Source organism: Hylobates moloch, unplaced genomic scaffold (genome assembly GCF_009828535.3).
Source record: "Hylobates moloch isolate HMO894 unplaced genomic scaffold, HMol_V3 SCAFFOLD_20, whole genome shotgun sequence".
Lineage (NCBI taxonomy): Eukaryota > Metazoa > Chordata > Mammalia > Primates > Hylobatidae > Hylobates > Hylobates moloch.
In genome coordinates, this window is record NW_026652295.1 from 30,588,886 (window position 1) to 30,603,581 (window position 14,696).

Consider the following 14,696-nt stretch of genomic DNA (forward strand, 5'->3'; position numbering starts at 1 on the left):
AGAAAAAGAAAGAAATGAAATGAAATTGAAAAGGGAGAGGACTACCTCTCTGGCTTGGTCTTTGATCAATGCTAATCAGGCTGGTTGGCATTAAGGAAGGAGCAGGGCAGACAACCATTTGGTACCTCTAAATGGCAGCCTGTCATGTTAGGGAGTTTATAACTGAGTGATTTGGAATGTGAAATGTGATGAAGAGGTCTGGTCCTGCCACTTATTGCTTGCAATCTTGGGCAGATCTCTGTGCTTCAATTTCTGAGTGAAATAGGGTTTTAATAGCACCTACTTCATAGAGTTGATGTATTAATAATGTAATAAAGCACTTGATGCATAGTGAATACTTAATAAACTGTAGATATTATTGGCTTTCAAAATGCCTCATGACTCCATGTTTCAAACCTAGCAACATATTGCTGCAAGGTGGACAAAGTTTCAAGACACTCTCTCCATCTACTTGACTTGTGGCCTTAGGAATCTCCTAAGTGGCCATAACTAAAAGCCTTAGGATGAGGGACAAAGTGTGTGCATCATCTAGTGCAGTGGTCTCCTACCTTTTTGGCACCAGGGAAGAGTTTCGTGGAAGACAATTATTCCATGGTCGGTGGGGATGGAGGGCTGGTTTCAGGATGAGACTGTTCCACCCCAGATCATTAGGCATTAGATTCCCGTAAGAAGCGAGAAACTTAGATCCCTTGTATGCGCAGTTCACAATAGGGTTCGAGTTCCTATGAGAATTTAATGCTTATGCTGATCTGACAGGAGGTGGAGCTTGGGCAGTAATGCTCGCTCACCTCCTGCTGTGTGGCCCAGTTCCTAAGAGGCCATGGACCAGTACCAGTCTGCGGCCCAGGGGTTGGGGACCCCGACCTAGTGTGTGTGGGTTCTTCCTTGGCTACTAGACTCTTGCTTTCAGATAATACCCTAAATTATCATAGGGCCTCTAAATATACTTATTCTTGCTTTTAAACTATACTTACATTCTCCATCCAATCCAAATGCTAAGCCGAAAGCACAAAATGCTGACACTATGCAGTCACTCCCATCTTTTTTCCCATTCTTCTCCCCAACGCCTCCAAACAAAGGTAACACTTCAAATCAGCTTTATTATGGGTGACAGATTTAGGGTTCTTAAATAGCAATAACAGTGGCTAGAAGAAGCGCTTCATCCCCGCAGTGGAGTTTCTTTGTTGTTAGGGGAGGGAATGCAAGGAGTCATCAGCTGGGGTGGCCCTTGGCCACTTCTCAGCACCTACACAGTGCCTGGCACATAGTAGGTGCCCAATAAATATTTGTCAGCCATTTGTGGGCAGTGGGGACAATGGATGATAGGGGCTCCCTTTGGAAACCATATATAGGAAAGAACATCTTACATCCCATATGCCTGCAATTCTTGGTTCCAACTTAGGGGTATTTCCACTCCACTCTGCCCTCCTGTGGCCTGTCTTATTTTCTGGAGGAGGACTGGGCCTGCCTCATCGTAGCATCTTAAACCCTCTCTCCAGAGCTGCAGCTTCTCCACGTGGAAGATGCCTGCTCTGGTGGGCATACACTCATTTTTGGAGAGAAACTAAACTCACAACCCTTCATTTTTGGGGCTCCATCTTAAAACCAGGAAGGCCTTCCAGCCTGCCTTTTAATGGGTAATCATTTTTGGAATTCCTCCCTATCATGTATTCTTCTATTTTTTACCCTCTCCTTGGTTTTTGGGCATTTCTTGGTGGGCTGGGGGACCACAGTCAAGTTGAGGGGATCCCCGTTCCGGGGACGGAGTAAGGCAAGGAGGCGGGATCGGAATGTTGGAGGCAGAACCGCAAGCTCCCAGAGCCACCCAATCACAGGGCCAGTCATCCGTTGAGACCCTGCCTCCGCGCCCTACAGCCACTCCGTATCTTCCTCGCATTATCGCAGGGTTGGGCCGAGGCCCGCGCATGCCTGCAGAAAACCTACGGCCGCGAGGGGGCGGGCCTCCTCCTGCTCCTACTCCCGAGAGGCTCCGGCAATGAGAATAGGCCCCGCCCCCACGCGCAGCCAAGTCTACGGACCAAGTCCGAGCCTGCAGACAAGCTCCGCCCCCACGAGGGCCTGCTCCGGCTGACAGCGTCCGGCAGCGCGGCAGAGCCCCGCCCCCATGCGGGGGCACGCTTACTGACGCCGTCCGTGCGCGCGGGAAGGGCCGGGCCTCGCGGCCCGGCGTGGCTTTGTGATGGGCCTCTAGTGGCCCCGCCCCTTCCAGCAGCGTCAGCAGATCCCAGTGGCTACGTTGGCGAGCGACGTCCGCGGGCGCTAGCCCAGCCTGGTCCCGCAGCTCTCGGGCTGCCCCCAGCCCCAACAGCAGCTGGGCTACTTCCACTGCACCTTCCCGTGCCGCCAGGAACAGCGGCGTCTGCTCCTGCACAGGAGGAAAGAGCCAGGGGCGATATCAGGGAAGGCCACGCCCACAGGACTGGGCCATTCTGCCTTCACTTACGGGACCACTGGCCCCTCTCCCTTCAGGCTTTGCGGGTTACCGCACTTTCCATCTCTCCTGCGCCCGACTGTTTTGTGGGAAGCCCTCTGTCCCATCTAACCCTGTTGTCCTGGGCGTCTTTATCGGCTCCGGCCTGGAGAAGCGATCGGGCGGCTCGGGCGTTGTTCACGGCAGCAGCCCAGTGCAGCGCAGTTTTCCCTACGGGACGACGTGGGAGGTTGTTACCGCAGTTGGGGGCCAGACGCCTGGGTTCCGGTTTCCCACGGGTTCTGGCCTTGGGGGAAGGGCTATTCAAGCCGGCTGGTCCCTCAAAGGCGGGAAGCGTTGCCCAGGAGACCACTGGCCTGCAGGAAGTGTTGCCCTGGTGACGTCACCAGTGCGCGGCAGGGACAATGGAGCATTGTTCTGGGGTCGGTGAGACCGGGAGACAGTCTTCCCCCACGAGATCCCGCCCCCTTTCCACAGACACTGTGTTCCATGCCAGTTCCCCAGTAAACTGGAGCGGAGGGCCAGTGCGGTGTTGAGGGTGGGAGTTGGGGGGGAAACTCATGCGGCCCGTACTTGCACCGCATCGCAGATTGACCGCCGTAACAGCAGGATGAGAGGGAATGCCCCTCCGCTGCACCTATAGTTTGCACGCTATCTCCCACCCCATCTGCTCAACTTCTCTATAGCACACATCACCCCTTCCTGTACATACCCCATTTATCTCTGGCCCCCACGTCTGCTTGGGCTGCAATCAGTTCTTCAACCAGGTCTTCCACCGCCAGTCTGGCAGCCAGCATCAAGGGTGTGGTCCCGTCCTCTGTGCGAGCGTCCACTGCAGTTTGTCTGCTACGGAGCAGAAGCTGGGGAGACAGAGGGCCAGTGACCCCTGGGGTACCCTGGACTGCCAACTCAAGTTCCTTGCACTTTTAACCCCTTTCGCAATCCATATTCAGCCATCCTGCGCAGTTTCCCTGTCAGGTTCCCAATCACACCAATTTCCTCTTTGTCAAACTCTAGGGGATGCTTCTGTCCAGCTTTACTTGTAAGCTCGCCCCATTCCCTGTAGGGACCTCAGTGTGTGCTAACCTGGCAGACCTCCCGAGCATCAGCAGCCACAGCAGCATGAAGGGGTGTGCGCCCTGCCCGGTCTGGCTGGTTGGGGTTGGCTCCCGCCTCAATGAGGCGGCGGGCAGCGGTTGGCCGGGAGAATCGGGCAGCCAGGTGCAGGGGGGTCTCCCCAGTGCCCACGGTGTGAGCCTGGGGACAGGCCCCTCCATCCAGCAGAGGTTCCCAGGGCTCAGGACATCCCAACCATGCCCCTTGGAAGGTCCTGGACTCTACTTCCCCACAGCAAACTGCTGACATCAGGGGTGTCACCCCATCTGTTGGTAAGACATGAGTAATGGGTCAATCTAAAGGACACAACAAAGGGGAAGGGACAACATGTAAGCTCAGAGAGAATCAAAACCTGAGGTGTTGGGAAGCTAAGTTCCGGCTCTGTGTGGCTTTAGTCAAGTGACTTTTCTACTTTTCTCTGACTTCAGTTTCTTCCTCTGTAAAAGGAACCTGCAGCTTAATTCTCTGACATTCCAGGGCAGTGGTTTTCTCAAACGAGTCTGGATCAGATTCACCTGAAGGGCTTATTAAAACAGATTGCCTAACATCTTGAATTCCTGAGTCAGTAGCTCTGTAGTGGAGCCCAATAATTTGCATTTCTAACAAACTCCTAGGTGATGCTGATTCTGCTGCCTGAGGACCACACTTTGAGAATCATTGTTCTCAGGCACTCAGTCTAAAATTAGTTCCTCTAGTTTTGATATTAAAGGACTCTCTGATTCTAATAGGGTCAAAGGACTTTTTTTTTTTTCTTGGTCTGGGGTGACTCACATACCAGGTCCACGGGTGTCCAGGTCAGGGGCTTCCATCTCGGATTCCTGGGGAGGAGTTAGCATGGCTGCCTGAGGGAGCGCCCCACAGCCACCACTCAGAGACCAGAGCTGGCACTTGGAGGGTGGGCCTGTTTCTTCAGCCTTTGGGTAAGAGCAAGGATCAGTGAAGATTGATTTGCCCTTTCATCCCTTCCATCACCTCCAGACCATTCTTGCCCCAGCCCTTTCACCTGGCCCACCTCCTCTCCCTCCTCAGGGCCTGAGCACATCACAACTCCATCCTCATCAACTTCTGCCTCCGGCTTCAGTGCCCTGGAAGGGAATGGGTGGGTAGAGGTTACACGGAATTATGACCATCAGGGTCTCCAAGATTTCCAGCAGGCTTCCCACCCCTCTCTCCTTCCCCTATCTTTGACTTCTGCAATAGTATTTCTTATCTTTTCTGATTGTAAATATCGCCATAGGAGAGACTCCCCTTCCTGAGCCTGGGTTTCTCCTCATTCTCACTTGAGACCAATGCTGTCCTCGCCCAGTGGGGGCCGGCGTCGGTGGGGAGCTGACTGAGTCCGAGGCCGTCGAGTGAAACCAGGGGGCAGCCAGAGAGCTCCATGCTCTCGGCGTCGACGCCGGATGAGCTGGAGGACGAGAAGAGCCCCTAGGGCCAGGAGAATCACCCCGGCCACTGGGGAGCACAGCACAGGCCAGGGAAGCTGGTTGGCAGGGGGTGCTGGTGGGAGAGACAGAGTCACAAAGAAAGGCCACTCCTGGTGAGACTGATTACTGTTGGGAGACCTTTGGACAAGTTTAGTAGCCTGTCTTTGCCTCGGTTTCCTTATCTGCAAAATGGGGATGATAATATAGGTTGAGATTGGGCACAGTGGCTCATGCCTGTAATCCCAGCACTTTGGGAGGCTGAGGCAGGTGGATCATATGAGGCCAGGAGTTCGAGACCAGGCTGGCCAACATGGCAAAACCCCCTCTCTACTAAAAATATAAAAATTAGTGGCCGGGTGTAGTGGCTCACGCCTGTAATCGCAGCACTTTGGGAGGCTGAGGCGGGTGGATCACGAGGTCAGGAGATCGAGACCATCCTGGCTAACACGGTGAAACCCTGTCTCTACTAAAAATACAAAAAATTAGCCGAGTGTGGTGGCCGGCGCCTGTAGTCCCAGCTACTTGGGAGGCTGAGGCACGAGAATGGCGTGAACCCGGGAGGTGGAGCTTGCAGTGAGCCAAGATCGCGCCACTGCACTCCAGCCTGGGCGACAAGACGAGACTCTGTCTCAAACAAAACAAAACAAAACAAAACAAAACAAAACAAAACAAAACAAAACAAAACAAAAAAATTAGCAGGGCATGGCGGCATGCCACTGTAATTCCAGCTACTCAGGAGTCTGAGGCAAGAGAATTGCTTAAACCCAGGAGGCATAGGTTGCAGTGAGCTGAGATGGCGTCACTGTACTCCAGTCTGGGTGACAGAGTGAGACTGTCTCAGAAAACAAACACACACAAAAAAGGCTGAGTATCCATAATCCCAATCCCAAATCTGAAATGTTCCAAAGTCTGAAACTTTTAGAGTACCAACATAACGCTCAAAGAAAATGCTCATTGTAGCATTTGGATGTTGTATTAGGGATGCTGAACCAGTAAGTTAATGCAAATATTCCAAAATAAAAAAATCCGAAATCTGAAACACTTTTGTTCCCAAGCATTTCAGATAAGGGATACTCAACCAGCAGTACATGCCTCATGGGGTTGTGGGGGAGGATTAAATGAGGTAACAATGTAAAATGCTTAGAGTAAGGCACAAAGTATGATATAGCAGTTATTATTCTTTTTTTTTGTTTTTGAGACGGAGTCTCGCTCTGTCGCCCAGGCTGGAATGCAGTGGCGCAATCTCGGCTCACTGCAAGCTCCACCTCCCGGGTTCACGCCATTCTCCTGCCTCAGCCTCCTGAGTAGCTGGGACTACAGGTGCCCACCACCACACCCGGTTAATTTTTTTGTATTTTTAGTAGAGACGGGGTTTCACCGCATTAGCCAGGATGGTCTCGATCTCCTCACCTCGTGATCCGCCTGCCTCGGTCTCCCAACGTGCTGGGATTATAGGCATGAGCCACTGTGCCCGGCCTATTATTCTTTCATGTACTATGAGTTGTCTGATACAAAGACGATGAGATATTCTCAGTCTGGTAGAGAAGATAAACCATCCCTTTGTTGGAGGGCTGTGACAGAGGTTAGAATAATGTGCTTAGGGAAATAAGGAAGGAGACTGTAGAACAAATGGGCCAGTGGGAGATTCAGTTAGAGAAAGCGGGGTTAGGGAAAGGAAGTCCCCACAAAGAACATTTTCAGTCTCAGCTGTCCTGTTTGATTCAGCCTCCATTGCATGTTGCTAGCATGAGAGCTGGCCTGGGAACAGAGGTCAGAGAAAGTGGCAAGGGGTCACCTACCGGTCCCTGCATGAGGGTGGACAGCCAGCAGTGGTCCAGGCAGCAGGGGCTCCAGGGCTCCCACTGCAGCCATCGCAGCAAGGAAGCGGAGTAGAAGCCCAGGGTCCCAGGGACAGCGGGATGCCGGGTGGTCAGGGCCACAGCGGGACAAATCCACACCCATTACCACCACAAACCTGTAGAGGAGGCACCTCAGAGACCTCTGTGTTGGTCCCTGGCTCCCTTCCCTCCCTCTGCCCTCTTAAAAAAACTGGTGTCTGGCCCTTCCCTCCACCTAGCTTCTTACCCAGCACTGAGGGAGTCGGTCTCCTTGCCCAGGGGCTGCGTTTGAGGGGCTGCTCTCTCCTGATAGGAGGGGTCCCGAGTTCCTCCTAGCTTTTCTTCAGCCCGGGCCCCAGGATAGGGGTACACCATGTCCCTGCCGTCACGATCCTTCCTTACCCAGAGTCCTACCCTCAGAGTCAGGGACAGCACCCGGGCCAGGGCAAACAGCTGCTGGTCCACGGCTGGGGGGCTCAGTACCACCAGCAGGGCCAGGGAGGGCCCCCACTCTGGGTCCCCATCTTCAAGCCTGCAGTCACCTCCATCCCAGCCACACTCTGCAGTGTTGCAGCCTTTCTCACAGTGCCCGTTGTGGAAGTGATCGTGGCAGTACTGGTCATAGGCTGGACTGTGGGGTAAGGAGATGGGGACTCAGGACCTCCCTAAAACCTGACTCTTTTCTTCACCCTAGAGAGAATTCCCCATATTTTGTGCCCTCTAGGGCTTTGGTTGCTAAGTGGGGGCAGCTGCGGAGCAATGAGCTTAGTCAAGTCCTGGATGGCAGTCCAGACACCCTGGTGTCTGCTAACACCCCTGTCTCCCTAGACTGTCCCCTCTCTGTACTCTCCCAAGCTCTCCTCTGTTTCTGAAGGAGAGTCCAAGGCCCTTTTCCCTCTGTGAGGTGCTGACTGCTAGGGGAAATACTCCATGGCAGCAAGGCTTAGGGAAGGAGGCTTGAGGCCTGAGTTCCTACAACTCTCAGAGAGGGCCCAAAGGCCATGCCCCACATTAAATATTGATGCCACCCCATTACCCTAGGTTGGAGTCCAGAGTCTTCCACCCCTGTTTAGTGATGGTTGTTAGGGTGGAAACTCCCTGGAGCCCAAGGCTGTGGCCACACTGTAACTCAGAGCCATCTCCGTCTTTCCTCCTCCTCTCACCCACCCCTCTCCTTCCCTGGCTCCAGTGGGTTTCAGGCTCACGTGCAGGCTGGAGGGGTCTCACAGTCGTAGCCATCAAACAGACACTCTTCAGAGTCACACTGTGGGTGGCACTGCCCGTCCCGGAAGAGAAGCCAGCACCGAGAGTGGGAGGGGCAGCCCTTCCAGGGGTCTGGGACTCCCAGAGAGCAGTCCCCTCCATCCCAGTTTCGTCCTGGGCCACTGCAGCCAGCATCGCAGGCCCCATCTCCACTTCTGCCCTCACATCCCTTGGGTCCGGGTTTCTGACACCGGGGCCCTGGAGAGCTGTGAGGGCAAGAGCATCGAAAGCCTGGGCCCCCCAAGCCCGTGGTCTCTGAGCAGCTGCCATTGTTTAGGCATGGGGAGGGAGGGCCACAGCCTTTAGGAGCTGGTGGGGTCAGGCAGTCAGGACCCCCATAGCCACTGAGGCAGGCACAGCGTGGTGGGAAGCCTGGCTTAGGGGAGGGCAGACACAGGCCTCCGTGGTGGCAGTGATGGAGGCCGCAGGAAGGGGCCCTGTGGCTGCAGGTGGGGCCTTCAAAACCCTGCGAAGGGAAGGGGAGATATTGGAGATGGAACTCGTATTATTCTTCCCACTCCCCATCAAGCAAACTCTTGGGTTAAGACGGTGCAGGGGGTCCTAGATTCTCATATCTAAAAGGCGCCTCAGAGAGCATCAAGTTAATCATTTTGTGGATGTTGAAACCATGTCCCATGGTAATTTCACACAATGACATATTACATTCTGCTGAAAATGGATGAAGCACAGCTGTGTGCAACAACCTGATGGACTGTGGCATTATAGTGCAAGTCCTAGAAGGCTAGTTAATAGAATACTATTATTATTATTATTTTTTGAGACAGAGTTTTGCTCTTGTTGTCCAGGCTGGAGTGCAATGGTGTGATCTCGGCTCATTGCAACCTCTGCCTCCCGGGTTCAAGCGATTCTCCTGCCTCAGCCTCCCCAATAGCTGGGATTACAGGCATGCACCACCATGTCCAGCTAATTTGTATTTTTAGTAGAGACAGGGTTTCTCCATGTTTGTCAGGCTGGTCTGGAACTCCCGACCTCAGGTGATCCGCCTGCCTCGGCCTCCCAAAGTGCTGGGATTACAGGCGTGAGCCACTGTGCCTGGCCGGCTATTATATTATTATCTTACTCCTTAAAAATAGGATCACATGTCTTCCTCTTCCTCTGGAGAGGGAAGAGGATACAGGAGGAGGACTTAAGTAGATGTAAGTTATTATTAATATTGAAATTCTTGGGTTAGGTTCATGGGTGTTACATTGTTAGAATAATAAAATAAAAGAAGACCAGGCATAAACCAATGTCAGCATATCAGGAACCAAAGCTTAAGATTAGTCTAATTCCATGCATCTGAGGTCCATAAATACATACACAAACACACACAGAGTTAAAATAACCTATCTGAGGCCACCAACCACGCAGCTTGAGCTTTGGGAGCTCCTGACCTTCCCTTAGGCAACGCCTGTGATTTCTGAAAATTCCATTCGTGCTGTCAACTGATCCTGCCTTTCCTTTGACTGCTTCTGAGAGACACTTGCCACTGTGAACTTGGCATGGCTTTTTCCAATAATTTCCACATCAGTGCTCACCCACAGTCCCTTCTGGGATTCCAACTGAGGTATTCTTGCCTTTTGTCAGTATAGGGGGCAACAGAGAAGGCAGATTTGTGGTCACTTGCCTTGGGGCAGTGGCAGATGAAACCCAGGGGTGATCCTGCTGTGGCCTCACAGGTCCCTCCATGAAAGCAGGGTTGGCTGTGGCAGGGGTCTATCTCCACCTCACACCATTGGCCTGTAATTGTGGGGGAGATTAGACGTCACACACTGTATCAGTCACTGCCTCTGTCCTAGCTCATTCCTGGATGTTGGCCCAGTGCTAGATGTGCAGGTGAAGGGATCCTGGGGCATCTCTTCTGGGCGGGGGTGGGCGTGGAGGCAGGGGACGGACCAGGTGATGGCTGCCGCAGGGGTGGAGACTATCTGGCTCTCTCTCCATGGCCTGCTCGGCTGTGCTCCAGACACACTTGTGCCCCTTGTCTTGGGGCCTCACCTGTGTGTCCAGGCAGACACTGGCAGTAGAAGGCATTGGCCAGAGAGTGGCAGGCTGCAGTGCCTGTGGGGTGGCAGGGCTGGTCGAGACACTCGTCCACGTCTCCCTCACAGCGTAGCCCCACAAAGCCTGGAGGGCAGGCACAGTGGAAGCCTCCAGGTTTGGGGGTACAAGTTCCATGGTTGTGACAGGGTTGGGACTGACAAGCATCGAGTTCCTTTGAGCAGTTCTGTCCATCGTAGCCTGGGGCACACTGCAGACAAAGAGGGTTAGACAGGGAACCAGTGGATGAGCCCAACCCAGCACTACAAGGGACCCAGCTCAAGATAGTCTGTCCAGTCCCCCACCTTCCAGCTCAACAGCATCACTCAACTCACCATCCATCATGGCCATGTGTCATAACCCTTCTATCTCAACTCCCTATGAGACACAATTGTTCGGCGACACACAACTCAACCTTCACCAGTCCCAAACAATCTCTATGACACACTGCCACCAAACACAGCACCATTTTTTTTTTTTTTGAGACGGAGGCTTGCTCTGTCACCCAGGCTGGAGTGCAGTGGCGCGATCTCGGCTCACTCCAAGTTCCACCTCCCAGGTTCATGCCATTCTCCTGCCTCAGCTTCCCGAGTAGCTGGGACTACAGGCGCCCACCACCATGCCCAGCTAATTTTTTGTATTTTTAGTAGAGATGGGGTTTCACCGTGTTAGCCAGGATGGTCTTGATCTCCTGACCTCGTGATCCGCCCGCCTTGGCCTCCCAAACTGCTGGGATTACAGGCGTGAGCCACCGCGCCCGGCCTCACAGCACCATTTTTGGTAAAACCTTCCTCCCCTGCTAAATACCTACCAAGCTCTCTCATACTTTATTAATTCATAAGCATCTATTGAATGCCTACTTTGTGTCAGGCACTGTTTTAGGCACTAGGAATACAAAGAAAGTTAGAACCCATTCCTATTTCCCGGAAGCTCTCAGTCAACCAGAGGAAAGAAATGGCTAGCGTTTATTGCATGATTTATAAACATAACCTAAAAATCCCCCTAATGACATTTTATTTGGTTTATCTCATTCAATTTTTACTTTGCACGTAAGGAAGCTGAGTCTCCGAAAGGTTAAGTGACTTGTGCAAGTCAAATAGTTATAGGTGGCAGAGCTGGGAATCATTGAAGGTCTGTGACTCCATAACCAATGCTTTCAACCATTTTCTGCTTCTTCATGCCACTCAGCTAGTGAAAGAATGGTCATTGGCAAGATCTGTACCATGTGCTGGCTTCTTGCAAGAGGAAGGAGAGTGTGCAAGAGTAGAGTACCAGGAAGGCAGGCTTCAAAGAGAGAAAAGGGAATTCACAAAGAATCCAAGGAGTGGTCTGAGAGCTGGAAGGAACAGGTGATGGGGGTGTTTTGGAGGAGGGAGCTTCATAAAAGAAGAAGTAAAGCTGAGTAATGAGTGCCCAGAGGTTTACTACTGATCAGTATACTGCTTTTGTTTATGTTTGAACATGTTCATAATAAAAGGTTAAAAAAGAAAATAAAAAAGTGAAAAAAGAGAGTAGGTTAGGGGATCTGTCTTGAGCCTTCTATCAAAAGTTGTGGTTCTGGCTGGGCACGGTGGCTCACGCCTGTAATCCCAGCAGTTTGGGAGGTCAAGGCAGGTGGATCACTTGAGGTCAGGAGTTTGAGACCGGTCTGGCCACCATGGTGAAACCCCATCTCTACTAAAAATACAAAAAAAAAAAAAAAAATTAGCTAGGTGTGGTGGCAGGCACCTGTAATCTCAGCTACTAGGGAGGCTGAGGCAGGCCAAGTGCTTGAGCCTGGGAGATAGAGGTTGCAGTGAGCTGAGATTGCACCACTACACTCCAGCCTGAGCAACAGAGAAGACTCTGTCTCAAAAAAAAAAAAAAAGTTGTAGTTCTATATCTCAAAATAATAAAGGTCATATATGACAAACCCACAGCTAACATCATATTGAATGGGGAAAATTTGAAAGCCTTTCCTCTAAGATCTGGAACAAGACAAGGATGCTCACTTTCACTATTTTTATTCAAGGTAATACTGGAAGTCCTGGCCAGAGCAATTAGGCAGGAGAAAGAAATAAAGGTCATCCAAATTGCAAAAGAAGAAATCAAATTATCCATGTTCACAGATGACATAGTCCTATATTTAGAAAAACCTAAAGGAAACACTGGTTATAAACAAATTCAGTAAAGCTGTAGGATACAAAATCAGTGTAGAAAAAGTAGTAGCATTTCTATACACTAACAGCAAACAATCTGAAAAAGACATCAAGAAAGCAATCCCATTTATAATAGTTACGAAAAATAAAAACAAACAAATTTAACCGAAGAAGTGAAAGAGTACTGCAATGACAGCTATAAAACATTGATGAAATAAATTGAAGGGGACACAAAAAAATGGAAAGATATCCTGTGTTCATGGATTGGAAGAATGAATACTGTTAAAATGTCTGTGCTTACCAAAGTAATCTACAGAGTCATGCAACCCCTATGAAAATACCAATGATATTCTTTACAGAAATAGAAAAAACAACCCTAAAGTTTATCTGAATTGTAAAAGACCCAAATAGCCAAAGCAGTCCTGAGCAAAAAGAACAAAACTAGAGGCACCACACTACCTAACTTCAAAATATACTATAAAGCTATAGTAACCAAAACAGCATGGTGCTGGCATAAAAACAGACACATAGACCAATGGAATGGAGTAGAGAGCCCAGAAAAACAAGTCCAAACATTTGCAGCCAACTTACTTTCTTTTTTCTTTTCTTTTCTTTATTTTTTTTTGAGATGGAGTCTTGCTCTGTTGCCCAGGCTGGAGTGCAATGGCACGATCTGGCTCACTGTAACCTCCACTTCCCAGGTTCAAGCAATTCTCCTGCCTCAGCCTCATGAGTAGCTGGGATTACAGGTGCATGCCACCATTCCTGGCTAATTTTTGTATTTTTAGTAGAGATGGGGGTTTCACTATGTTGGTCAGGCTGGTCTCGAACTCCTGACCTTGTGATCTGCCCGCCTTGGCCTCCCAAAGTGCTGGGATTACAAGCATGAGCCACCACTCCCGGCCAGTCAACTTACTTTCAACAAAGGCACCAAGTACACACATTGGGGAAAGGACACTCTCTTCAATAAATGGTGCTGGGAAAACTGGATATCCATATGCAGAAGAAACTAAACCTAGGCCAGGCGCGGTGGCTCACGCCTGTAATCCCAGCACTTTGGGAGGCAGAGGCAGGTGGATCACCTGAGGTCAGGAGTTTGAGACCAGCCTGACCAATATGGTGAAACCCCACCTCTACCAAAATTATAAAAATTAGCCAGGCGTAGTGGTGTGCGCTGGTAGTTCCAGCTCCTCAGGAGGCTGAGGCAGGAGAATCACTTGAACCCGAGAGGCGGAGGTTGCAGTGAGCTGAGATCATACCACTGCACTCCAGACTAGGCAACTGGGCAACAGAGCGAGACTCCATCTCAAAAAAAAAAAAAAAAAAAAGAAAGAAACTAAACCTCTGTCTGTCATAATATACAAAATAGATTAAAGCCTTACAAGTACAACTGGAAACTATGAAGCCACTAAAAAAAAAAATCGGCCAGGTGCGGTGGGTCACGCCTGTAATCCTCAAACACAAGGTCAGGAGTTTGAGACCAGCCTGGCCAACATGGTGAAACCCTGTCTTTACTAAAAATACAAAAAAATAGCTGGGCGTGGTGGTGGGCGCCTGTAATTCTAGCAAATTGGGAGGCTAAGGCAGGAGAATCGCTTGAACCCGGGAGGCAGAGGTTGCAGTGAGCCAAATTCGCGCCACTGCATTCCAGCCCAGGCGAAGGTGCGAGACTCTGTCTAAAAAAAAAAAAAAAAAATCATTTGGGAAATGCTTCAAGACATTGGTCTGTGCAAAAGTTTTTTGGGTAAGACCTCAACAGCACAGGCAACAAAAGCAACAATAGACAAATGTGATTACATCAAGCTAAAAAGTGTCTGTGCAGCAAAGGAAACAACAGAGTGAAGAGGCAACCTATAGAATAGAAGAAAATATTTGCAAACTATCTATCTGACAAGGGATTAATAATCAGAATATATAAGGAACTCAACAGCAAACACCACCACTACCACCACCGACAAATAATGTGGTTTAAAAAATGGGCAAATGATCTGAACAGACATTTCTCAAAAGAAGACATACAAACGGCCAACAGGTATATGGATGCAAATCAGGGAAATGTAAATCAAAACCACAATGAGATATCATCTCACACCAGTTAAAGTGGCTATTATTGAAAAGACAAGGGCCAAGTGTGGTGGCTCATGCCTGTAATCCCAACACTTTCAGAGGTTGAGGCGGGAAGGTCACTTGAGGTCAGGAGTTCGAGACCATCCTGGCCAACATGGTGAAACCCCATCTCTACTAAAAATACAAAAAATTAGCCAAGCGTGGTGGTCCACGCCTGTGATCTCAGCTACTTGGGAGGCTGAAGCACAAGAATCGCTTGAATCTGGGAGGCAGAGGTTGCAGTGAGCTGAGATCAAGTCACTGTGATCCAGCCTGGGCCACAGAGCAAGACTCTGTCTCAAAAAGGAAAAAAAAA

The 14,696-nt window shown here is 50.5% G+C and overlaps 1 protein-coding gene across 1 annotated transcript in view; it reads right to left on the minus strand.

The window, feature by feature from the left end:
* Nucleotides 1-1,080: 1,080 nt before the first annotated feature.
* The window catches only part of NOTCH4 (notch receptor 4), a 28,855-nt gene continuing 15,239 nt past the window's right edge, over nt 1,081-14,696 (minus strand). The window contains exons 19-30 of the mRNA XM_032141391.2: nt 10,095-10,347; nt 9,724-9,836; nt 8,039-8,562; nt 7,081-7,464; nt 6,795-6,970; nt 4,849-5,068; nt 4,572-4,653; nt 4,344-4,482; nt 3,539-3,834; nt 3,165-3,312; nt 2,565-2,662; nt 1,081-2,386 (exon numbers count right to left, since the gene is read on the minus strand). Of these exons, the coding sequence (XP_031997282.1) occupies nt 1,676-2,386; nt 2,565-2,662; nt 3,165-3,312; nt 3,539-3,834; nt 4,344-4,482; nt 4,572-4,653; nt 4,849-5,068; nt 6,795-6,970; nt 7,081-7,464; nt 8,039-8,562; nt 9,724-9,836; nt 10,095-10,347 (3,144 nt within the window). The 3' untranslated portion in view covers nt 1,081-1,675. The remainder of the gene's footprint in view (nt 2,387-2,564; nt 2,663-3,164; nt 3,313-3,538; nt 3,835-4,343; nt 4,483-4,571; nt 4,654-4,848; nt 5,069-6,794; nt 6,971-7,080; nt 7,465-8,038; nt 8,563-9,723; nt 9,837-10,094; nt 10,348-14,696) is intronic.